This window comes from Carlito syrichta, unplaced genomic scaffold (assembly GCF_000164805.1).
Source record: "Carlito syrichta isolate Samal-C Ts95f unplaced genomic scaffold, Tarsius_syrichta-2.0.1 Scaffold312205, whole genome shotgun sequence".
Classification (NCBI taxonomy): Eukaryota; Metazoa; Chordata; class Mammalia; order Primates; family Tarsiidae; genus Carlito; species Carlito syrichta.
In genome coordinates this window covers 103,475-129,027 of record NW_007256301.1, presented here as the reverse complement: position 1 = coordinate 129,027, position 25,553 = coordinate 103,475, and the positions used below count along the sequence as shown (strand labels likewise).

The following is a 25,553-nucleotide window of genomic DNA, read 5'->3' as shown; positions in this document are numbered from 1 at the left end:
CCAGCTACTTGGAAGGCTGAGGCGGAAGGATCGCCGGAGCCCAGCAGGTTGAGGCTGCAGTGGCCGGGAGTGGCCACTGCACTCTAGTCTGGGCGACAGAGTGAGACTCCAACTCAAAAAAAAAGAAAGAAAGAAAGAAAGAAAATATAGTTTATTTAAAGTAAATTAGTGAGAGAGAGAGAAAGAGAAGATCCACCTCCTCATGGTGGGGGAGGAGGCCAAAGCCAGGAAGCACAGTGACAGCCATAGCTCAAAGAGCAAATGGCCACACCAGAGTCTAGCAAGGCAATGGTCAATGGCTGCTTGTGCTTGAGTCCTTTTAGCCTTTCCCCTTGATGGGGGAAGATCATTAGGGTGATTGGGTGGTGGTCTGCTACATGTCATTACGAAGGGGCAGGCAAGCACAGGTACTGATGTCAGGTGATGGGCAGGCAGGCAGATGGGTGGGTTAGTCACATGATTGCTGCCATGGTGGGGGTCTGTTTGTGTCACATGGGTCACAAAGGGCTGATCAGGTTAATTTAGGGGCTTGGGCCCAGAGGTTCCCCCCGCAAGAGACTTGTTAGACATTTGCAATCTGCAAACTCCTTGACCAAAGGTGGTCTTATTATCATTTCAATGGCTTTGACCTTCTGCCTTGAAAAGGAACCTGAAAGTATACTATAGGTTGTTAAGCTAAATCATGAATTGAAAGCTTGGGCTGTCCTGGTCTTGCATCTGATGGAGGTTTGCAGAAGGGATGGGATAGGGTGCAGCTTGGCCTGCCGTAGAATGTCTAAATGCTTTCTAATGGTTATGCTGAGGCAAAAAGACTAAACTAAGAATAAGCTAAATTTCTTCTAGGTTTCTATAGGTACCTCCTTTCAGTTATTATTATTATTATTATTATTATCATCATTATTATTTTGAGTCAGAGTCTCACTCTATCACCCAGCCTGGAGTGCAGTGGCAGCCTCGACCTGCTGGACTCAGGTGATCCTTCTGCCTTCCAGGTTGCTGGAACCATAGGTGTTCACCACCATGCCAGGCTGATTTTTTGATTTATTGTAGAGAGGACGTCTTGCCATGTTGCTCAGGCAGATCTCAGAAACCCTGAGATCAGGTAATCCTCTTGCCTCCACCTCCCGAAGTGCTGAGATTACAGGTGTGAGCCACCATACCTGGCCTTTTTTAAAAATCAACAATTAATATTGGGTTTTATCAAATTTTTTTGGTGTCTAGAGAGATGATCATATAGTTTTACTTTTAGCTTAATGTGGTGAATTACATTGATTGAACTGTGCATTCCTAGGGTAAACTCTTCTTGTTCAGGAAATATTAGCCTTTTCATACAGTGTGAGATCCTGTTTGTATTTTGTGCTCATGGGCACAATGTGTTCACAGCAGACATTGGATTAGTTTTCTTGTAAAATTTTTGTTTGATTTTGGTATCAGGGCAATTCTGGCCTCATAGAATTGGGAAGTATTCTCTTTTCTTTAGTTTTCTAGAGAGTTTATATTGAACTAGTATTATTTCTTTCTTAAATCTTTGGTATGATTTGCTAATGAAACTGTCTGGACTTTGAGTTTATGAGAAGATTTTTAGCTACAAATTTAATTTTTAAAAAATATATAGGGCTTTCAAGCTTATCTATTTCTTCTTGCATGAACTTTGGTGGTTTAAATCTTCATGGAATTTGTCCTTCTCATTCAAATTGTCAAATTTGTTTGCAAAAGTGATTTATAACATTCCCTTATTAGCTTTTTAATATTAGTAGAAACTGATGAGGTAGAATAAGCTTTGTTTTATATAAAAAAAATATTGGTAGATACTGTAGTGATGTCACCTCATTTGTGTGTGTCTTTTTTTTATGATCAGTCTAGCTAAAGACTTATCAATTTTATTGATCTCTGAGAATTAACTTTTGGTTTTGTTGATTTTCTCTATTGTTTTTTTGTTTGCTATTCCATTGATTTCTGCTTTGATCTTTACTCTTTTCTTTCATCTGCTTACTTTGTGTTTAATTTACTCTTGTTCTACTTTCTTGAGGCCAATGATTCAAAACCTTTCTTCTTTCCTAGTAGAGGTGTTTAGTGCCATAAAACTCCCATTAAGTACTACTATTTTAGCACAATTTTTTTTTAATTTTATTTTAATAATCAATATTTTTTTATTATGATGTTGTGGGGTACAGTTAAGGGTTAGGTATACAAATACGTTTCATTCAGGCACCCTACTGATTAAAGGTGCTTCCCCACCCCCAGATAGATATTTGCCCATTAATCCTTCTCCCCCCCCATAGTTTCCCACTACTGTCAATCATTTTCTTATAGTATTAGATTGGATGTTCAAGGTCCATTATATGAGTGAAAACATGTGATACTCGGACCTTTGTTTTTGTGAGAGGTCACTCAGAATTATAGACTCTAGTTCCATCCAGGTTGCTGCAAAATTTTAGCACAATTTTGATATGTTGTGTTTTCATTTTCATTCCGTTCAAAATACTTCTATTTTTCCTTTTGATCTCTTCTTTGACTTATATTTAATTTAAAAGGGTGTTATTTAGCTTTAAAATATTTGGAAATTTTTTAGGGGGTTTTTTGTTGCTGATTTTTAATTTTCATTATAGTTAGAGAACATACTTTGTGTCATTTAAGTTCTTTGAAATTTGTTGACTTTTGCTTTATGGTTCTGTGTATGGTCTATCTTGCTGAATCTTTCCTGTGCACTTGGAAAAAAGTGTCTTCTACTGTTGGGAGAAATGTTCTATATGTGTTAATTAAATCAAGTTCCTTGAGTTTGTTGTTCATGGTCTTTTATATCATTACTGATTTTCTGTCTAATTGTTCTAGCAGTTATTGAGAGAAGAGCATTGAAATGTTCATCTATGATTGGTAGATTTGTCTATTTCATTTTTCAGATCTATCAGTTTTTGCTTCATGTGGTTTAAAATTGTGTTATTAGGTGCATAAACACTTAAATTTGTTGTAGTCTCTTGATGAATTGATTCCTTTATCATTTTGAAACTATCTTCTTTGTTCCTGGTTATATCATTTGCTTTGAAATTTACTTCATTTGTTTTTAATATTATCAATCCAGCTTTCTTTTGACTCATGTTACCACGTATATCTTTTGTCTACCTCTGCTTTTAGCCTTTGTTATCTTTCTATTTAAAGTAGGTTTCTTGTAGTCAGCTGGGTCTTGAATTTTTAATATCTATCTGACAGTCTCTGCCCTTTAGTGGGGCATTTAAGCCATTTACAGTTAATGCAGTTATTAATATGGTTAGACTTAAGCCTACTTTCTTCTGTTTATCTTTTTTGCCTTCTTTTGAAATAATTGAGTTTTTTAAATGATTTTATTTATCTCCTCTGTTGACTCTTTAGCTATAATTCTTTATTTTAGTGGTGGCTTTAGCATTTACAATGTACATCTTTAAATTATTGCAGTGTATTGAATGATGTTATATCACTTCATGTGTAGTGTAAGAGTCTTACAATAGTACACTACTGTATTGTCCCTCCTGACCTTTATGCTGTTATTGTTATACATTTTATGTATGTTATAAACTTCACAATATGTTATTTTTTGTTTAAATAGTCAATTATCTCAAAGGGATTTAAATAAATAATAAAAAATATATATTTATTTATGTCTTTATTATTTTTAGTGCTTTTTGTTTCTTTGTGCATCCATATTTCTATCTATCTTTCTGCCTAAGGACTTCCTTTGATATCTCTTATAGTGTAGATATACTGGAGATGAATTAGTTCAGTTTTTGTGTATTTGGAAAAGTCTTTTATTTTGCCTTTTTTAAAAAACATATTTTTGCTGGGTATGGAATTCTAGGTTGACTTTTTCCTTAGTAGCTAAAGAATGATATTCCACTGTCTTCTCACTTGCATTGTTTCCAGTGAGAAATCTGCTGTCAGCCTTGCCTTTGTTCCTCTGTATATGATGTGACTTTCCTTGGGTTACTATGAAGATTTTCTCCTGGTCATTGTTTTTGAGAATTTTGATTGTGATGTGCATTGTTGTAGTTTTATTCATGTTTTTTGTGCTTGGGGTTCACACTCATTGTGAACTAGTGGGTTTATAGTTTTCATCAGGTCTGGAAATTTTTCAACCTCCTTTGGGGAGTCCAGAAACCCATTTTTAGGCTGTACTGAAGACTGGAAACTCTCTTAAGGTAGTAATTCAGAGTAATCATGAGACTAATTTTATTTCTAATCTCATAGACCATTGTTCTTGGTTGTTTGATGCCTAGAGTCATTTCCTGTATTTTCTCACGTTTTTGTTGTTTCCAGTGAGAAGGTAAATCTAGACAGCATCTTGTTACTCTGCTTTGGCCAGAAGATGTCACTCCTGTTTATATCTTAAAACACAGGTTGACCAGCCTGGGGGTGGTATGTGTGTGTGTGTGTGTGTGTGTGTGTGTGTGTGTGTGTGTGTGTGTTTAATTAAAAACAACTTGTGTTAAACACACTCTAAATAGCAGCATCAAACTGAATATCTGGAGGCCAGTTTGAATTTAGAACTTCATTGTGGCCCTGTGAATTTGCCCCGTGCCCTGAGCGCTAGCTGCTTTTTATTGCTGTCTATATACAGAGCAATTGAGAATTGGAGGATGGCATAGAATCTGGTCATAATTGATTTTAATCTGTGTAGACCATGCATTTGAATCCCCTGGGAGAGTTAAAGAACACTGCTGATTCAGCCCCACTCCAGACATTCTAATGCAATTTGTCTGGAGTTGGGCCTAGACATCAGGGTTTTTGAAAGCCCCCAGGTGGTTCTGATGTCCAGCCAAGGTTCAGAGCCACTGGTGACATGGAGTGGACAGCTCCTGGTCCTCCTCCTTGTGTTTACGGTCATCTCTGACCTGCTTCCCGTCTTTCCTCTCTCCATGTCCCCCTCCCCCAGCAAAGTCCAGGTCCTCTACGGGGGCACAGACCTCTTTGACTATGAGGTGCGCAGGACATTCAACAACGACATGCTCCTGGCCTTCATCAGCAGCAGCTGCATCGCTGCCCTCGTCTACGTCCTTACCTCCTGCTCAGGTGGGCTCCTGCTCAGCCCCTCTCCTCCTGTCTGCCCCCTGCCTTCCTCCTCAGGAATGCCAGAACACTCTTGAGTCCAGCCTGTCAGCACTGGGGACCTGGGGTGTGCTCAGAAATCCTCTTCCAGCCCCACAGGCAGAGACATGGCAGCGGGTTGGGCCACACCTGTCTGAGGCTGAGGCCCCCCAGGCCCTCGCATGGTTTAACCTTTGGGCCTCTGTCTTTTACCTGCTGAGAGCTTTGTGTTGGGGAGTCGGGTTTTGGTCTCTACTTTGTGGAGTATTCTGTAGCCTGTTTTAGGGCCCTGAATCAGCTGCCCTCTGCCCCCAAGACCACAATTCCACCTCCACCTGCCTGTGAGCACTAGCTGCTTTTTACTGCCGTCTGTATACAGTAGCCACGCTCTGTTGCCCAAGTGAACAAGAAAATACTTTCAAAAATGGAAAAGGCATTCATTCCTCCATGCAACAAATGCTGTGTGCCAGATGCTGTAAGGTGCCAGGGATTCAGACACAGTCCCTGCCCCCACGAGTGACAGACAGTAAACACACAGTGTCCCCAAGTCTTGTACTTGAGGTTAGGTCTGCAAAGATGAGGTCTCGTGGGCCAACCTAACTTACTCACTGGAGCCTCCTGCCCGGCCCCTCCCTTGGGCATGGAGAACTGAGAACTGGCCCCACACCCGTGCTGGACACAGGGTGGGGAAGGGTGCCAGGGCCGGGAAACGGGGAGTAAAGCAGGACCTGCTGAGGTCGGGATGCTGCAGGGAGGCTGAGTTCCTGAGGGTCCAACCCCCGTCCCCTTGTACCTCTTGCCCTGCCCAGTGTTCCTGTCCTTCTTCGGGATTGCTAGCATTGGCCTCAGCTGCCTGGTGGCCCTCTTCCTGTACCATGTGGTCTTTGGCATCCAGTACTTGGGCATCCTCAATGGCGTGGCGGCCTTTGTGATCGTGGGCATTGGTGAGTGGCCTCCGTTGCCCTGGCAGTGGGCCTTCCACTCGGGAACTCGGCTCCTCCCCTGAAAAGGCCTTCTCCCTGGATATAGGCCTGGCTTTCAGGCCGCAGAGCCCTGGGGTGTGGGGAGAGAGTGTGAGTGCTGGGTGGACCCTTGGCATATGGTGGGTGGAAGAGCAAGAAGGTATGCCAGGCAGAAGCAAGGAGGGTGGGAGGGCTAGAAGGGTGGGGGAGGCTAGGAAGTGTGGGGGGAGGCTAAGAGAGGTGGGGGGCTAGGAATGGTAGGGAAGAGGCTAAGGGGGGAAGAAGGGGCCCATTCTGGTGGGGGGGGGTTGGGCTCTCAGGGGAGGAGCCAGTCCTGTGCGTCTGTCCACGCTCCATGTTGAGAAGCAGGACCCTCCCGCGGCCTGACCTCTCAGGAGGCCGCTCGGAGGAAGTCCAGGCCCAGCAGGATGATCCTGAGCTGGCCCTGGCATGGGCGCCCCCTCGTAGGTGTGGACGACGTCTTTGTGTTCATCAACACCTACCGCCAGGCCACACACCTGGAAGACCCGCAGCTGAGGATGATCCACACCATCCAGACGGCCGGCAAAGCCACCTTCTTCACCTCCCTGACCACAGCCGCCGCCTACGCAGCCAACGTCTTCTCCCAGGTGGGGCCCCGCCTGCTGGCCCTGCCTCAGCCTCCCGTCCTCCTGCATACCTGCCCTGGGCTCTGCACGTCCCCCACCCCTTGTGTGGCTGCATGGCTTTTGCCACCAGGTACTTGCCGCGTCTCTAGAGTCCATTTTCATCACTAATCACTCATGACCCAAACGTAGCAAGTGGGACAATTACAGTAATGCAGATGGCAGTTGTTACTGATGCTAGTTAATAGCCCAGCCTTTGCCCTAAAGGGCGTTGGGCAGTTTCCAGAGTCGTTCACATTTTGTCCCATGGGACAAAACGGTAGCGTACTATTATAAGACTCTTACCTACACATGAAGTGACATAGCATCATTCAGTGGTACCCTGTATAATTTAAAGATGACGGGGTATAGTCACCGTCCCCATTGTCATAAAATAGACACCAGGGCCTAGAGAGGTAAGGGGGCTTCCTCAAGGTCACGCAGCTGGTAAGGAGTGAGCCTGGCCAAGTCTCCTGACGGCTGGTCAGAGCTGCTCCCGTCACCCACTTCACGCCATCCCTCCCAGCAACTTCCTCTCGCTGGCCCTGTGGTCCTCAGCCTCTGTGTGGGGCTTAGAAGGCCCCGAGTGTAAGCTGGGACCTTGGAGATGAAAGAGCCCAAGTCTTGAGGGACTTCATGATCGTGACTGAGTAGCCCGTCTAGAAGCCACTAGGTACACTGTGAGTATCTGGATCTTCCTGGAGAGATGCTTCCAGAAAGCAGGCAGAGTCCTACTGTGTGTCCTTGGGCAGGTTGTGTGGCCTCTCTGTGCTTCACTTTCCTCATGTGATTTCTTCAGGTCTGAAATGAGAGGGTGCCTGTGAGAGTGTTTCTGACTGTGAGAGTTTGGCTTGTCTGTTGTTGGCTACAGTTTCCTTTTGCTGGCGTGTCCTCGTGTGGTCCCTGTGCTGCTTCTGAAATGTACCATCTCTCCTGGTCCCTGACTCCCTGCCTCCCCCACAGGGCAGGATTCTCTCACTTCTCCTCACATCACACGGTCTGGCCTGACAGGATGTGGCCTCCCTGTCCCCGCTCATTCATGCGATGGCCACTCCCCAGCATGGCCTCTGTGCCTGGCATGGTTCCGGGCAGGGGCTGTGGACAGGCGTGGGCCTCTGCTCTCGAGGTGGGGCGCCTTCCTCCTGCACGGTGGCCCTCCACCGGCCCCCAGCTCCCGGGGGTCCCTTAGGCCAGGGTTGGTGTTCTGGTGGCCTGGGCTCCTTGTCCTGCCTCAGCCTGGGAGGGTCCGGGGTCCCGAGAGTCCCTGGCCCCACCGAGGTCCCTGGGCTCCAGGTCTAGCCCATCCACGCCCCTCTCTCCCCCTCCACCCCAGATCCCGGCCGTGCATGACTTCGGCCTGTTCATGTCCCTCATCGTGTCCTGCTGCTGGCTGGCTGTGCTCTTCACCATGCCGGCTGCCCTGGGCCTCTGGAGCCTGTACGTGGCACCGCTGGAGAGCTCCTGCCAGACCAGGTGAGCCACTGCAGCCCCTGCTGGATGCCCTCTCTCTGCCAGAAGCCATGATGGGTGTCTAGTGAGCGCCTTCTGTATGCCCAGTCCTGTGAGGGGCAGGGACAAGGGAAGGAGAAGATGCTCTCCTGTGGTCACCTGCGTGTCACCTAGAAGCGGACAGAGCACTCTGTGTGCTCAGATGACACCATCACCCCAAGAGCCCCAGGAGCTGGCCCTCTTACGTCCGTTTTACAGATGAGAGAACAAGGGCTCAGAGAGGTTGGACGGCGTTCTCAAGGTCACCATTTAGTAGGTAGTAGAGCCGGGACTTAGAACCAAGAGCATCTCCAGCTTCCGTGCTCTCAGCCGCCTGCTCCATGCTCTCAGGTTCTCGTGTCCAGATGTAGTGAGCCGTGTGCAAAGTTGTGTGGGTCAGTTCAGAGTTGTGGCCAGAAGGACAAGGGTAGGGATCTCACGGGCCTGGTGGTCGGGAAAGATGATAGGGACTGCCTGGAGTTGGGAAAACTGAGGGATAATGGAGGGTCCCTGGACTTGGGATCGGGCTCTCACAGGCCTTGGTCGCTGATGTTCAGGGGTCCATGACAATGTCCACTTGACCACAGTGAGCCCAAGAGGGGCTAAGGGAGATGAGGACTAGGCTGCCATGTGTGGTGGAGCAAGTTGGGCACTGCACAAGGACACCTGAGGCACTGCTGTCTGTAAAGGGGACAGTGAGGTTTGACCGTGTCTATGGTAGTCTTATAACCTAGAAGCAATGTCTTGGGGAAAGGCCACCTTTTTCTCATCTCTACAGAGATGTCCCAAGTAAGCCCCTCCCCATCCCTGACCCCCAGTCTGGGGCATGTCTTCCCCAGTGGTCCTGGACGCAGCAGTCCTCCCAGTCTGTCAGGCTTGGCCTCCAACCCCAGCCTCTTTTAGCAGCTGTGGGACTTGGGCAGGTTACTTAATCCCTCTGTCTCAACTTCCTTTTGGGGACCACATGTGTGATCCTTGCAGGTGCCCATAGGATTAAATGAGGTGACCACGTGGGGTCCGCAGCTCCTGCTGGCACACAGCCCCCATGAGCACGAGCTGTGTGGATTGTTCTGGCCCCTGGTCCCTGGGAGGCCTGGTCTCCCCCACACCCCTCCAGCATAGCCCTGCTCCCTCCTCCAGCTCCCTGGAGGGTCTGTTGGTGTCAGAGTCCAGGGGCCACACAGCCACAGAGGAATGACCCTGCTTTGGTCACCTTGATGCAGGGACCACTGCGTCCTGTCATCCTCTCTTCTGGGTAATGTCTGCTGTCACCTTTTGTGTCCCCAGGGGAGGATTGGTCCCTGAGGGCCCTGGGAAACACTGGCTCCTGGAAGTCTGGGAAGCACGTCGTGTGTGTGGCATCCGCAGCAGCGTGCAACCCGGGTCCTCTGACACCCGGGGCTTCACCCACCCTTCCCTACCCTCTCCACAGCTGCCACCAAACGTGTGGCCGCAAGAGCTCCCTGCACTTCCCCAGGGATGTGTTTGCGGCTCCTAAGCGGGCTGGGGGCAGCCCCACCCAGGACCCCATCCCCTATCTGGACGATGACATCCCCTTGCTGGATGTGGAGGAGGAGCAGGGTGAGTGCTGATGCAGGCCTGCCCTGCTGACCCCTGCGGGACCTGGGGGCTGCCTCTGCCAGGGCAGGGACCCAAGATGGCCTGAGGCAGAGGCTGGACGTGGGACCGCCAGCAAGCACTTTCCTGGGCGGTGTGGACCAGGGTGGGCTTGGACTCAGGTGTTGACAGGCCACTGCTCTGCCCTGGCAGCATCGCTGGAGCTGGGAGACGTGTCCCTGGTGTCTGTGCCCCCCGAGGGCCTGCAGCCAGTCCCTGGTGAGGGCAGCCGGGGCCAGCTCATCGTGCAGCTGCAGGAGCTGCTGCACCACTGGGTGCTGTGGTCGGCTGTCAAGAGCCGCTGGGTGATTGTGGGTAAGTGGGCACCTGCGCGTGGGGGCAGACTGCCCCCAAAGAACACACAGGCACGGGGAGCCGTCCTGCCCCCTCCTAGAGCACCCGGGATCAGAGGCTGGTCGGCATCTCCCCCTGAACCCCCCCTCTCCCTGTGTGGGCTGGAGCTGGTCCTGCAGCAGCCACAGTGTCACACTGGGCAGTCGTGCGGGGTACCCCGAGTGCAGATCTGGGGTGAGACCCCCTTGGCTGAGCTGTGCGTCTAACACCCGGTGTCCCGTTCTGTCGTCGAGGACAAGACAAGTGTCAAGTAGACAGCTATAAGGACGTGCGGGCATGTCACGGTCTCGGCCCAGCGCAGGGGGCACGGGGCATGCTGCAAGCGCTCAATAAGCGTTATGTGCAGCTATCATCGGCATCCTCAACACGTTCAGAGTTGTGTGAGGTCAGGTGACGTGCAGCTCTTCATAGACCGGGACAGGCTCCAGGGTGGCGGCTGGTTCTTGTCCAGCAGTGCTGGCCTGTAGCCTATAGTCAGATACCAAGGGACACCACACGCAACAAGCGACCCCCATCCCTGAAGGGCCCACCCCTAGGGAGCGTCACCCTCAGGCTGCCATGTGGGCCTTGGCCCCCGCCCCCGGACACCCTGCCCTAGAGCGAGTGCAGCTCTAGCGGCGTCCTCTCCCCACAGGGCTCTTCGTCTCCATCCTCATCCTGTCCCTGGTGTTCGCCAGCCGACTCCGCCCGGCCAGTCGGGCGCCACTGCTCTTCCGGCCCGACACCAACATCCAGGTGCTGCTGGACCTCAAGTACAACCTGAGCGCCGAGGGCATCTCCTGCACCACCTGCTCAGGTGAGCGCTTCCGGCCCTCCTGCACATCTGGGTCTCCAAGACTGTTGGCCTGAGCGAATCAGGGTCCCGGCCCCTATCACTGCCCGACCTCGCAGTCCCACTCACCTCTGACCATCTGTGTCCCCATGGTTTGTAAACAAATGCTGGATGCTTGGCAGGTGCTGGCTGTGGGGAGATGCCATAGACAGGAGGCATGGGCTTCCTGAGCTCAGGGGTCCAAAGTCCAGCTCTGGGGTCAGCCATTGTTAGAGTGGATCTGAGCTTTGGTAGAGGAGGAACAGGATGCCTTAGGGGCACAGAATCATGGAAAGCTCCCTGGAGAAGGTAATACATAAGCCAGACTCAGAATGGGAAGGAGTTAGCCAAGCCAGGAGGAGGTGGGAGGGAAGGCATCGAGGCAGAGGGAGCACCGAAGTGGGCAGGGCCAGGGTCACGTTTGAGAGAAGCTGTTGCAGGAGCCAAGGATGGCTGGGGGTGCTGGTGAGGAGTCTGGGTTTTATTCTAGTAGCCCCTGGAAACTGGCCGCAGGTGGAGCTGAGCGGAGCGGTGATCGGTCCCCAGGTGTGGTGTGGAGGTGGCTTGGAAGGCTGGGGAGGCCAGGCAGGAAGGAGGCCGGGGCCCTCTAGACCAGAGGTGATGGACTCCAGAGCCAGCATGCTGATGGCAGCGGTGGCGTCGAGAGGTTCTCAGGAGGGTTTTCCATGGGATCTGGTGAGGGACTGGGTGTCAGGGACAGCATGGAGGAAGATGAATATGTCTCCCTGTCTCAGAGTAGTCAGCCCCGGCTCGTATGTCAGAGGGTGTGGGCAGGCGAAGTCGTCCCCAGGTCACCTGGGCCTGCCAGGGTGGGTGTGGAGCTGGCGAGCACAGACAGGCAAGGCCTCCAGCCGGGGAGCCCAGCCGGCTGCTGCTTGATGACGTTCAGATTGACCCGGCCTTCTCGCCATGGCAGCCGAGTGCCTGCTAATCATGCTAATGGCTGCAGCTCCAGAGGGGCTGAGCGCCCCTCCCCGCTCCTCCCCCACCGCCTGGGCGTGGAGCCGCACCTAATGTCACTGCAGCTGTGGGCACCTGCCCTCCCTCCAGACGAGCTCCTGTTGCACTGATGGACAAACCCAGGATGGTCCCAGCTCTCCTGGTCGTCTGGAGGAGGCAGGACCTGCCAGGCGTGGCCCCTGCCCCTCCTCTGTTCTCTGGGAACAGCCTCTTTCGAGGGAGCGCTTGGGCCCAGGAAGGGCAGGCTGGCCACACCCCAGGGTGGGATCCCTCGCTTCTGCCCGGCCTCCTGGGCCTCTGCCTTCTCCTCCAGCAAGGAATTCCTGGTAGCCACCTCCTAGGATTGCTGTGGAGATTCACATGTTAAGGTGTGATGTTCGAAATTCAAATGTTAAGGTGTGAAGTGTCTCTCTTTTAAAAAAAACCTAAAAAGTAAAAACACGGATGCCCAGCGCTTGCAGCCAGATGGGACTCCCCATCTTTCTCATCTCTGCCAGTCGAGAACATTCCACACCAGTTGGCCTGTGACTTTGCGTTTATCACGCCATGTGCAGGGTATGAGACAGCCCTTTTAGTTCTTCAGCCCCCTCTGTGGAAAGTAGTCCCACCTTCAGTCAGCAGAGGGAACAGGGGCCACAAAGAGGAAGGGGTCAGGGAAAGCCTCGGTGTCTCTCCTGGGCAGGGCTGATGATGCCTTTGTCTTGGCCTAAGAGTCTATCAAGTCAGTACTTGATTTTTTTAAAGTTCTGTCTAGTTTCTTTCCCACCCTTAACACCCACCCCCTCTCGTCCCCAGGCTCCAGTTTCCAGGACTCTCCCAGCTCCCAGCCTCTGCCCCCCGCCTCCTGGCCCAGCCGGGGAGGCCCTGTGTCCCTGACACAGCATGGGGGGGCCAGGCCACCCCTCCTGCCCCCGGGTCTAGCCAGGGAGGCCCCATGTCCCTAATGCAGCGTGGGGTGCAGGTCTGTTCCAGGAGAAGCCCCACAGCCTGCAGAGCAATGTCCGGACGTCCCTGGAGAAGAAGAAGCGTGGCTCAGGTTCTCCCTGGGCCAGCCGGCAGGAGGCCACCCCACAGGGTGAGCACCGGGTGGGGTGTTCGGAAATCCTCCTTGGGGCCGGGGTATGGGCCTCTGCACGGGGAGCAGATGAAACTCCTTCTTGATTCTCCTGCGAGAAGGAGAGCCTGTGCTCCTGGTCACTGTGGGGGATACACTTGGGGCCCTCAACGCCATCCCGCCAGGACAGTGGCCTCTCCCAGCCAACGCCGGCCTGGCCTGTGATGCTCCAGGGCCTCCCTGGGCACCTATCCCATCCTGAGTGTCTGGCCCAGCGGGGAAATCCTGGGCCCTGGACACTGGCTTGTTCCTGCTGGGGTCTCCATCAGAAGCAGGAAGCCGGGTCACGTGCACTGGGGGAATGAACCCCTCATCAAGCATTTCTTTCTGTCTTTGTCACCCCAGTATATTGTTACCACCTCTGCCCTCACCATGTCATTCCCAGCACCAGCCCCACCATCTGCACTGTGGCCCCCACCAGTGATATTATTACTCTGGTTCATCACTGGCTTATCCTCACCAGACTCCTCCACCAGGCCACCACCCTATCCCAGGACCATCACCTCCCCACCACCGGTACCACCAACCCATCCTGGTGACCACCACCTCCCCACCATCATCACCATAGACCTGGTCAGTCGAGAGGGACAAAGCCAAGGTCAAGGCTCAGCTCTTCAGTCAACAGATCCAAGGGTGGGCTGCCACAGGTTCAGAAAAAGCCAGTTCAGGGGACAGCCCAGGCTGGGCATAGTGGCTCACACCTGTAGCCTCAGCGTTTTCCATCACTGAGCCCAGGAGTTTGAGACCAGCTTGGGCACCATAGCAAGATCTCGTTTCTACAAAAAAATTAGTTGAGTGTGCTGGCACAAGCCTGTAGTCCCAGCTACTCAGGAGGATGAAGTGGGAGGATCATCTGAGCCCAGGAGACCGTGGCTGCAGTGAGCCGTGATCACACTACTGCAGCTACCCTGGGTGACAGAGTGAGACCCTGTCTCAAAAGGAAAAAGTGACCGTCCACCCGTCTCTCACCCCTCACACCCTAGACTCCCCAGGCACCGTGTACATCTCCAAGGTGAAGAGCAAAGGCCACCCAGCGGTCTACAGGCTCTCCCTCAATGCCAGCCTGCCTGCCCCTTGGCAGACCGTGCCCTCTGGGGACGGAGAGGTGCCCTCCTTCCAGGTGAGCCAGGGCTGTCGAGAAGTGAGCCACCACCACTGGGGGAGGGCCTTCAATGCCACATGGGGACACTGGCTGTGTGGGGACAGGGAAGCAGGGTCCTTGAGGATGGGGCTGCTGCAGGCTGATGAGAAACCCCTCCCTAAACCAACCATGTCTGCAGCAGGGGCCTGCCAAGTGGTAACAGCATGGTCTCTGAGCTAGCCAGGCCCGGGTTTGAATCCTGACTCTGCCATTCATAACCAGTATGTCTTTGGGCAGATGACGCCATCCCTCTGAGCCTCAGTTTCCTCATCTGTGAAATGGGGATGTAAAAAGTACCAGCCAGTGCTGTTGGGTGCACATAAGGTGAGGCCTGTGCAGTACAGAACACCAGGATGCAGTAGGCGCTCAATAAGTGGTGGCCAGTCATCCATTGTTCTTGGCAGCTGCTCCAGCACCCTAGAAAAGAGTCTCCGAGAGCCAGCTCCTACTCCACGCTTCCTCCGCATAGGGTCCCTTGCGTTTCTTCACATGTTACGTCTCCAGAGTAACAGTAACACATGTCCACTCATTTGTTCAGACTCGTGTTTCCATTTGGAAGATGAGGTCTTTGAGGCTTCTCCTGACTCTGAGCCTTGGCATTTGCTGCTCCCCCTTCCTCGAAAGCTTTTTCTCCAGCGTCATGTGTGACTGACTCTTTGATGGAGCCCTCCCAGAGCTCTACCTGCCCTGGGCTCATCCCTCACTTCTGATCCTCTGTCGTATCCTAATCTTGGACGCCATGATGGTGGCCAGCCCTGTAGGGCAGGGCCATGCTGTCCTGCTTGCTGCTGTGCCCTCAGCAGGCTCGGTGGCTAGACAGGCAGATGCTGGGAGCAGCCGTCGAGGGAAGGAATGAGGCTCAGAGAGGGATGAAAGGGTTTTCCTGAGTCTGGACTTAAACCCAGGCCTCCTGAGCCTTGCCCAGGGCTCTGTCCCCACTCTGGGCAGGGACAGGGTGAGCTAGGCCGAGGAGGGAGGGCCAGAGCCTGAGGCCAGGCCCAGGCCGAGGCCGCCCCCCCGAGTCACATGTCTTGTCTCTGTCAACCCATGCTTAGGTATATAGAGCGCCTTTTGGTAACTTCACCAGGAAGCTGACCGCTTGTATGTCTACAGTAGGGCTGCTCCAGGCGGTGAGCCCCGCCCGCAAGTGGATGGTGACAACCTTGGCATGCGACACCAAGCGGGGCTGGAAGTTTGACTTCAGCTTCTACGTGGCCACCAAGGAGCAGCAGCACACACGGTAATGGCTCTCCCATGTCTCTGCCCTCTCCCTTCCTTCACGTGAGATGCCAGTAACCCCTTTTGGAATCTCTGTCTGCTTCCACATGTCTGCTCTGATGCTCCCCAGGCCAGGAGGGGGGAATGGCCACAAAGATGACGGGCCATGAGCTCCTCACTCGACGGGGGTCACACCATGCTCCCTCTCACCCAGGCCTTTGCATTCTCTGTTCCCTGCACCAGTAGTGCTCGTCCAGCTCCTCAGTGGTTGACTTCCCCCGATCCAGGCCCCTGCCTGAGTGTCGCCTCTAGAAGAGGCTACCCTGAACAGGCCTCCCCTCATCTGAAGTGGCCACACCAGCCGTCTCCTGGCCCCATGCCACCCAGCCTCTGCTGACCTGGTGCATCGTCTGTAGGGCTTGGGAGCACTGCACGGCCTGTGTTGGCACCTTGACCGTCTTGGTCAATGCTGCAACCCCAGCACGTGTCTGGCCCATGGCGGGTGCTCAATAAGTGCTAAATGAATGAACGAGTACCCTGCACTTCCTCTCCAGGGCGCCTGTCTACACTCTAGATATAGAATTAATTCAGAACCTACTTAACGCCCTCAAGACTGTAAGGCGGGGAGGGAGGGCTGCATTTGTCATGGTGACTGTTGGGGCCAGTCCCTGCCAGGGCCTGTGTGCCAGGGCCCGCTGCCTGCTGCCCGAAAGCTGACTTCTGTGCCTGCGGGCTCCACACTGGCCGGGCATCTTCTCCAGGTTTCCCTCGCGCATTCTGAGCACAACCCCACGATCCTTCATCCCTGGAGACTGCTCACCCAGGGCCCCTCTCCCACCCACTTGCTGATTTAACAAACCATGAGCAGGCAGAGCCCACACCGTGCTGGGGCCAGATTCAGTGGTGATGGAGACAGATGTGGCTCCTGCCTTCGGGCCGTCCACGGGAGACAGGCAGCCAGCAAGTAAACAGCCGTGTCGTTACAAATTACGATGCATGCTCTGAAAGAAACAGCTCGCTGCCATAGTGAGCAGCAGTGCAGCTGTGTGCAGGGACACACAGGGACTATGGTCCCCACAGGGCCTGGTTTCCGGTCCTGAGCACCCGCACAAGGCTACACCCCGCTTGGGGCAGAGGCGGCAGCCTGGAGACAGGGTCGGCCAGGATGGCTCTCGCTGGGACCTTTCTAGCCTGGCGCTGTGACTCGGGGTGGGCCCTTTGCTCACCCTATCCTGGGCCCCAGGTTGGGCTTGCTCTGCACAGACACACCAGCCACCAGGGGTCAGGCAGACTGCCTGCACGAGGGTAAAACATTCTGGGAGGAACTTTGAGCTGCATCAGGTGCAGAGCTTAGCCAGTGTTTGACCGTGGAGCCTTTTCCCTAGACAGACTCCAGTGGCTCTCTCGCTGTTCAGCATGTGGCGGGGCTGGGGGCTTGCAGGCCCCTCCCGAACCCTTCCACTCCCTGGGGGCAGTTTGAAAGCTGCTGGTCAGCCAGGCTCAGTGGCTCAGCCTGTAATCCCACGCCTTGGGAGGCTGAGGTGAATGCATTGCCTAAGCCCGCGGGTTCGAGACCCGCCAGGGCAACTTGGCAAGACCTCATCTCTACAATAAATCAAAAAATTAGGCAGGTGTGGTAGCGCACGCCTGAGGCAGAAGGATCGCCGGAGCCCAGCAGGTCGAGGCTGCGGTGGCCGGGAGCGGCCACTGCACTCCAGTTTGGGCGACAGAGTGAGACTCCAACTCAAAAAAAAAAAAAAAAAAGCTGCTGGTCTCCTCTGCCCCTCATGCCACCTGTGGGGAGACTGAGGCCCAAAAGGTGAAGGCCATGACCCAGGTCCCAGAGTCAGCCTTGGCAGGAGCGGGTGAGAACAGGCCTTCAGCCCCCAGCCTGGGCACTTCCTCCAGCCTAGCCTGAGACCAGCTCTTCATACTGGGGAAGCCCAGATCCAGCCCTGCACTCTCCTCGACCGTGCCGCGGCCGTGCTTGCCAGCCTCTCCTGTCTTCGCACCTTTCCAGCCTCAACCCGTCCTCCCTTGCCTTCACAGGAAGCTGTACTTTGCACAGTCCCACAAGCCACCCTTCCACGGACGTGTGTGCGCGGCCCCTCCCGGCTGCCTGCTCAGCTCCAGCCCCGACGGGCCAACCAAGGGCTTCTTCTACGTGCCTAGTGAGAAAGGTACCGTAGGGGGCCCCCGGGACCTCCGGCTCTGGGGCCTGCCTTCCCTTACGGCTGTGACCCCCCTGCAGTGCCCAAGGCCCGCCTCTCAGCCACCTTCGGCTTCAATCCCTGCGTGAACACAGGCTGCGGGAAGCCGGCTGTGCGGCCGCTGGTGGACACTGGGGCCATGGTCTTCGTGGTCTTTGGCATCATTGGTGTTAACCGCACTCGGCAGGCAGACAACCACGTCCTCGGCGACCCGGTATGTAGCGATGCTGGGCAGATGCCACGGGCCGGACCACGCAGGCTTCAGACTATTGCCAGCCCAGGGCCCAACCTGATGACACACCCCTCTTGGCTGCCTGATGGCTCAGCCGGCCCAGACAGGTGCCCTTGGCTCCTAGGGGTGCTGCTCCCCTGGCTGACTGATCAGGGTTGGCCTTGTAGACTCACCCAGAAATCTGGGTGCATTTTTTGGGCCCAGACTAGTTGCCCACAAGGGACTGGAACGGGAGGATCTCTAGGCAGGGAGACCCCTCTGGATCCCCTCTGGCATGCTGGGAAGATGGCAGCCCTCTCCCACACCCTCACCACCCACTTGGTCACGATGCTCCCACCCAGAGTCCCCCTTGACCCATGTTCCTGTCCTGCGCGGGACTCTTGGGCTTTTGAAGGTGCGGACTGAGCTGGGACTTGCGCCTGGCACATAGTGGGTGCTGGAGATTGAGGTGGGAAAACCAGGTGGGCATCCCTACCTGTGGGAGTCCCAGCACTCCGGTGCACAGGAATGGCAGACAGGAATAAGTTGGAGCAGACAGGTGTGTTAGTCCAGACTAGGCGCCAGCAGGATGTTCAGAGCCTGGGCCAGAAGGCCCAGGCAGACACTGGAGGACAGGGAGGATGTAGCTGTCTGAGGGAAGAGGGAAGAGCGAGGAGTCCAGGCGAAAGGGTGACGGGTAGAGGGACAGGGTGTGGTGACAAGTGTGGAAGCACTGTCGGCGCAGGGCAGAGGGGTTGGGTGGCGACCATGGGTGGCCAGGCAGAGGGTGGCAGTGGTAGCCAGGAGCTACAGAAGGGTCTGACCCAAGCGGCGGGGAGGAAAGGCCCAGAACCGAGGCCCCGTCTCCCTGAGTGGTCCGGGCCGGCTGTGTCTCTTTGGGAAAGGGCAGCGTCATCTACGACAGCAGCTTCGACCTCTTCAAGGAAATCGGGCACCTGTGTCGCCTCTGCAAGGCCATCGCGGGCAACTCTGAGCTGGTGAAGCCGGGCGGGGCCCAGTGCCTGCCCTCAGGTACGTGGGGTAGGGGACCAGTTCTCCAAGGGAGGACAGACTGGGGAGGCCATGGTCCAGGGTGGACAACCCAAAGGATGCTTGAGCCGGTGTATGGGTGTTTCTGTGGACAGCAGCTGAGCTTGAGCGTGTCCACACTGGGCGAGGGTGGTCAAGTGTTTTCCCTACAAGAGCAGGCTTGGGTGGAACCAGGATGATCGGGCGGGGGGTACACCTGCAGGGGTGGCTCTTCCATGAACTGCTTGGACGAGGTCACTCCGGGGCTGCTCCTGAGAGGGTCCCAGATGTCGCATCTCACCCGATGGCAAGCGTGTGTTGTCGATTTCCCAGTGGTGTTGTTGACACTTTTCAAGCCCAGGTGGCAGGTAAGAGTGCACGTGGGGCCCGGCTGGCTCCCGGCCCGCCCCCACCCCTGGCTTCTCCCCGCAGGCTACAGCATCTCCTCCTTCCTGCAGATGTTGCACCCCGAGTGCAAGGAGCTACCTGAGCCCAACCTGCTCCCGGGGCAGCTGTCACACGGGGCAGTGGGTGTCAGGGAGGGCCGCGTGCAGTGGATTTCCATGGCCTTTGAGTCGGTGAGCCCGGGTGACCCCACTGTGCGCCGTGCCGAGCACTGACCCTGATCCCTGGTCCTCGTCCCAACGCAGAGGGGACACTCAGTTAGTGTGCGTCAGCACCAAGTACCCAACCTGCCTGTCTGACTGCACAGCTCTGTCCTTCCTGCCTCCCTCCACGCACCCTCCCCTCCTTCCCTCCCTCCCCACCAGCTCAGGGTCCATGTCATTTTGCAGCCTCTGGCTATAGGGACTGCTAAGAGTCCAGGATGCTCCCCTCTGCTGCTGTGGGGGGCCAGGGCCATGGACCCTGGGATGGGCCTCCCTCGGGGGCCAGGGGACTGGCCATCCCACACACTTCTCTGCTGCCTCTGTCACCCCGGATGCTCTCTGGGCTCCATCCAAGGAGACACATGCGCACACACGCACACCCCTGACTGGGGCACTGTGGGGCCTCTGGGCCCCAGCACTTGGCTCTCAAGGCTCAGCAAGTCTGTCCCTGCTGCCTCCAGGCAGAGACCGGGGCTCCAGTCCTTGCTATAACCCTGGTGTGCTCTGTGTCCTCGGGCAGATCACTTGTCCCCTCTGGCCTCAAGTTCCTCATCTATAGAGCGGGGTTAATTACCCCTTCGCCCTCCAGCAGGGGTGGAGAGAAGACCCCACAGGGAGACCTGGGAGTGGGAATGATAGTGCCGGTTCCTATGGGAGGGCCTCCTCTCTGGCCCCAGCCCTGCTCCTTCCCACCATCTGTGTTACCCGCTGTACAAGCAGCAAGGCACAGGCCACCTGCCAGGAGGACCCCAGAGTCCAGGAAAGGCCCCAGGCTGAGGCAGACCCGGTTCAAAGCCCCAGATGGTTCTTTTTATTTTTACTTTCGTAAAAAATACACAACATAAAACTTGCCTTTTTTTTTTTGAGTTGGAGTCTCACTCTGTCGCCCAGACTGGAGTGCAGTGGCCGCTCCCGGCCACCGCAGCCTCGACCTGCTGGGCTCCGGTGATCCTTCCACCTCAACCTTCCAAGTAGCCAGAATTACAGGCATGTGCTACCATGCCCAGCTGATTTTTTGATTTATTGTAGAGATGAGGTCTCGCTTCCCAGGCGGGTCTCGAACCCGCGGGCTCAGGCAATCCGCTCACCTCAGCCTCCCAAAGGCATGGGATTACAGTCTAAGCCACCGAGCCCGGCAAAAACTTGCCATTTTTAAGCCTCCAATTCGGCAGCATTAAGCTCGCTCACACTGCTGTGCAATCGTCACTCCACCACTGCAGAATGGCCTCGTCTTCCCAACAGACACGCTGTCCCCATGACGTGCCAGCTCCGCATTCCCCCGCCCGAGCCCCTGACACCCACCAGCCCACTTTCTCTGTGACCTTGAGCTGTATGGAGCTCATGGGAACGGAATCCTACACATTTGTTCTCTGGTGACTGGCTCATGTCACTTGGCATAAAGTTCTTGAGGTCCATGCCACACAGCTCAGAGCACCCTTCTGCAGGCGGGAGCCCAGACAGTTCCAGAAGAAAGTCCCCTGGGCTCACTCATACACAGGGTGCCCACTTCCAAGCCAACCCTCCCAACACCCAGACACACACGCAGACACCGTTAACTGGTTGGTGCTCAGTGAGGGCAGAATCGGGCCAGTGAGAGCACAGGAGAGTCCAGAGCTGGGCAGTGCCCAAGTCCTCCACCCACCATGCACCCATCCATGAGCACCCTCAGGGCTGCCCTGTGACCTGGCTGGCTGCCCCCACCCACCCAGACACACAGTCCTGCCAGAGATGGGCAAGCTGCCCAGCAGTGGCAAGAGCTATGACGGGGAAGCCTTGAGCCTTGAAGAGCCCAGTCAGGCCCACCCCAGGCATTGAGGAAGGCTTCTTGGAGGAGACAGACCCTAGCAAGCCTTGAAGGAAGAGCAGGAGCTGGCAGTGCAGGCAGAGGGAAGACATGTGCAGAGGACATGAGGGCGTGTGGGGGTCTGGGAGCTGAAGAGGGCTCTGATGGAAAGGGACAAGGACTTTGGTTGCCTCTGGACCTGCCGGTGCTGTAAGAATCACATGATGCCTCCAGGGGCTGGTGGGGCTCGTTTGGATTGAATCATCATTCACACCCTCCCCCACACACGGCATGCTCCATTGGTGGCCACGGCGCTGGCCAGCCCTGCCCCGGGATGGTGAGTGGGCCACAGCCCCTGCTCGTCTCACTGGCTCCGTCCCCACAGACCACGTACAAGGGCAAGTCCTCCTTCCAGACCTACGCGGACTACCTGCGCTGGGAGAGCTTCCTGCAGCAGCAGCTGCAGACCTTCCCTGAGGGCTCCGCCCTGCGCCGCGGCTTCCAGACCTGTGAGCACTGGAAGCAGATCTTCATGGAGATCGTAGGCAAGTGACAGCACCCGCCGGGCAGGTGCCCCAGGGCAGGGAGGGCATGGTGTGGCCAAGAGCCCTGGGGAGAACGCACGGCACAGTGGCCAGGACACGGATCAGATGCCCAGGTTTAGGTCCTCTTCTGCTTGGAGCATCTGGCACATTCTCTGATCTTTGGCCACCTAAAAAGTAGCACTCATGACCATGATGGTTGCTGTCAGTTCTGAGCCCTTTCTAGGTACCAGGCCCTGTGCTCTTAACCTCCACATTAGGCCTATGGGAGGGTCCCATTGTCACCCCATTTTACAGGTGGAAGAGATGGGGGCTCAGAGGGCAGGGACTGTAGCCCAGCTGGCTGTGCCCGCCCAACCTGTAGCCGCTGAGGCCTCATCTCGCCTTGCAGGGGTGCAGAGTGCCCTGTACGGCCTGGTGCTGTCCTTACTCATCTGTGTGGCCGCAGTGGCTGTGTTCACCACCCATATCCTGCTCCTGCTGCCGGTGCTCCTGAGCATCTTGGGTACGTGGGTGAGGGCCCATGGGCACCAGGCTGTGGGGCAGGGACAGGCAGGGGCCTCTCTGCAAGCGTCTCTGAACCCTCAACTGTCATATCTCTGTGGAGGCTTCTGGCCACCCCCACCCCCTGCCTGGTGCCGCCTGTGACACAGTTCACAGGACTCTCTCCCCACACATTTGTGCTTCCCTGGTGGTAGCTTTAGGCTCAGTGCCGTGCTGCTGCATCTGTGCCCTCCCCTCGGGACCCACCCCCACACTCACTGGCCCCGGCCCCGCTTGTCCCTCCTGTTGTCCGAGGTAGGACTGGACCCTAGTCTGCCCCATTCCCCAGGGTCCCTCAGGGCTGCTAGGGGAGTGGGGTGAGGGGGTCTGAGCTGCAGCCTTGCCGTCCCCTGCAGGCATCGTCTGCCTTGTGGTGACCATCATGTACTGGAGCGGCTGGGAGATGGGTGCCGTAGAGGCCATCTCCCTGTCCATCCTGGTCGGCTCCTCCGTGGATTACTGTGTCCATCTGGTCGAAGGCTACCTGCTTGCTGGAGAGAACCTGCCCTCCCACCAGGCCGAGGTGAGCACCCTGCCTGCCTCACCCTCCCCAGTGGGTCTTCGAGGGACACCCAAGGACAGCTGGACACCCCCATGTGGACCCCCAAGCAGGCTATGTCCACAGAACTGGTATTTCTTAGGTACTAAAATTCTAAGGACGGTGGAGACAAAGCAGCACAGGCATCTTGAGTGGGCCCATGCCTGCCAGCCTCAGTCTCCCCAAGTGAGCAGCGAGGGTATTGGACCAGACGAAGGATTCCGGGACCCTTCTGGTTTCCCGGAGTCCAAGGCTCACTCTTGGTCCAGGCCGGCCCTTGGGGCCACGCTAACGCTCCATCCCCTGGACCAGATGCTTAGTGCAAAACCGGCCTGGCCCTGGGAAGCTTTTTATTTCTTGGTTTGGAGTCGTATCAGTAGGAAAGCACTCACAAGTATGTTTCAATTAAGTCCGTGACGCATTTCACCGCCTTTGGTCAAAAGAACGAGATCCGTCCCGCCAGGGCTCCCGCGAGGACGCCCTGCGCAGTCCTCAGCGTCCCGTCCCCACGGCGACGCTCGCCACCTGCGCACTGCAGGGCCGCCGTCCGTCCGCCCAACCTGCGCGGGGGCTGGGGCCGTTATCCCGCCTCCAGAGCAGAGACGCATCGGGGCAGGGCCACCCGGCTGGGTGCCAGGGTCTCCCCGGGCCCGGGCGGGAGGTCTGCACGGAGGCCTCCGCCGGTCCGCGTCCCCAGCGCTCCTCTCGCCCCCAGGACGCCCGCGCGCAGCGCCAGTGGCGCACGCTGGAGGCCGTGCGGCACGTGGGCGTGGCCATCGTCTCCAGCGCCCTCACCACGGTCATCGCCACGGTGCCCCTCTTCTTCTGCATCATCGCCCCGTTTGCCAAATTCGGCAAGATCGTGGCGCTCACCACCGGCGTGTCCATCCTCTACACGCTGACTGTCAGCACCGCCCTACTGGGCATCATGGCGCCCGGCGCCTTCACCCGGACCCGGACTTCCTTCCTCAAGGCCCTGGGCGCCGTGCTGCTGGCAGGAGCCGTTGGGCTGGGCGCCTGCCTTGTGCTGCTCCGCAGCGGCTACAAGATCCCGCTGCCCGCTGGGGCCTCCCTATAGCCGAGGCCTGGCTCTGGACTTTGCACCTTTGGCCCCGCGGGTGGGGACAGGCCACTCTGCTTGACCCCTGGCCATTTTGCTGCCCACCTTAGCTCCGGCCAGTTGTGTCCCCAGGGCACCCTGCAGCCACCTGTATGGACACTGCTGCCTTCTTCAGGCCCAGTAGAGGCCGGCAGGTGGAGGCCTCTCCCCGCAGGCCAGGTTGTGGGCACCACACTGGACTTTTTGCCCAGCAGCGGTGGAAGAGCCCAACCCTTCTCCCACGCCCAGTCCCCACAGAGTCAGGACATTCTTGTAGGGGTCTCCCTCTCACTGCCTCAGTTCTTGCCGCCTTCTGATAAGGGTGTTACAGGGCCCCATTCTACAGAGGGGAAGCTGAGGCACCCGGAGGCAAAGTGACTGCCCTGTAGCTGGGCCAGTGGTGGCCAGAGCTGCCCCCTGAGACCCTTGGGACTTAGCAGAAGAGCACACTGGATTCTCGGTGGGGCCTCATGCCCCTGCTTCCCCACTCATCCCTTAGCTTTACAGGGACTAGTGCTGATGGCCCTGTGGCCCCTCCAAGCCTCTCAGTCCTGGCCAGAGAGGACAGAGGGACCCGGCTTGGGCTTCTGCATGTCCTTATCCCTGGCCCCAGCCTCGAGGGACCCCTCACAGGCCATCCCCAGGGGCTGTGGGGCCCAGCACAGCTTTCTGCACAGATCCAAGCCCCTGTCTCCCCCACCTGACTCTCAGGGTGGATGTTGGGGGGTGGTCTCTGTGGGGAGGAGCTGACCGTGCCTGCCACCTGCTCATGGCAGAGGGTTCCTATTAAAGTGACATGAAACCACAGACCACCACGATTATCATGAGCATTTTCCTGTTCCTAACATTGAAGCAATTCCACGATGTCCCACCAGAGGGGCCTCAAGGGAGGGCTGACCCTGGAAGGAGATGGCGGTCTGGAGGGTGCCCAGTGCTACTGGGAACAGGGTCATGGGACACTGTATGGGCTGTGTGTGTGGCTAGTGCCCTCCACAGTGGAAGGTAGGCTTCAGATGCTTCTTTAAAGGGGACATTTTTTTTTGAGTCAGAGTCTCTGCCGCCCAGGCTGGAGTACAGTGGTATGCTCATGCCCACCGCAGCCTCAACCTGCTGGGCTCAGGCAATCCTTCTGCTTCAGCCTTCCAAGTAGCTGGAACTACAGGTAAGTGCCACCACACCCAGCTTATATTTTGATTTATTGTAGAGGCAAGGTCTCACCAAGTTGCCCAGGCTGGTCTCAAACCCCTGAGCTCAAGCAATCCTCTCGCCTCGGCCTCCCAAAGTACTGGGATTACAGGCTTGAACCACTGTGCCCAGCCTTAAAGGGGACATTTTTTTTAGCAACTTTGGTATCCCTGGCATTGGGCAGGGCACTGGGCTTTTTTCCTTGGGGACAGACATTAGCTGTGGGCTTTATGAAGCTGGACCCAGACTGAACTGGAACCAATCACTGAGGTTGGAAGGAAGTCAAGGGTGATCTCCAGGCCAGTTCACCCGGTCATCTGTAAATATGGACTGGGGGTCTGGGGATGCAAGACAGCCATATCCCACTGGGTCCCCATCTAGTGAGTATTTACCGAAGGACTGTCAGACCTTTGGGCCACC

The 25,553-nt window shown here is 55.7% G+C and overlaps 1 protein-coding gene across 1 annotated transcript in view; it reads left to right on the top strand.

Moving 5' to 3' along the window:
* Positions 1-24,757, top strand: part of DISP3 (dispatched RND transporter family member 3) — a 34,233-nt gene extending 9,476 nt beyond the window's left edge. Inside the window, exons 3-20 of the mRNA XM_008069774.2 lie at positions 4,904-5,040; positions 5,865-5,999; positions 6,486-6,646; positions 7,995-8,134; positions 9,582-9,730; positions 9,920-10,081; positions 10,755-10,916; positions 12,874-12,987; positions 14,010-14,146; positions 15,223-15,407; positions 17,435-17,565; positions 17,637-17,809; positions 18,712-18,838; positions 19,268-19,413; positions 21,612-21,771; positions 22,160-22,273; positions 22,668-22,834; positions 23,565-24,757. Coding sequence (XP_008067965.1) covers positions 4,904-5,040; positions 5,865-5,999; positions 6,486-6,646; positions 7,995-8,134; positions 9,582-9,730; positions 9,920-10,081; positions 10,755-10,916; positions 12,874-12,987; positions 14,010-14,146; positions 15,223-15,407; positions 17,435-17,565; positions 17,637-17,809; positions 18,712-18,838; positions 19,268-19,413; positions 21,612-21,771; positions 22,160-22,273; positions 22,668-22,834; positions 23,565-23,927 — 2,863 coding nt within the window. The 3' untranslated portion in view covers positions 23,928-24,757. The remainder of the gene's footprint in view (positions 1-4,903; positions 5,041-5,864; positions 6,000-6,485; positions 6,647-7,994; positions 8,135-9,581; positions 9,731-9,919; positions 10,082-10,754; positions 10,917-12,873; positions 12,988-14,009; positions 14,147-15,222; positions 15,408-17,434; positions 17,566-17,636; positions 17,810-18,711; positions 18,839-19,267; positions 19,414-21,611; positions 21,772-22,159; positions 22,274-22,667; positions 22,835-23,564) is intronic.
* Positions 24,758-25,553: the final 796 nt, after the last annotated feature.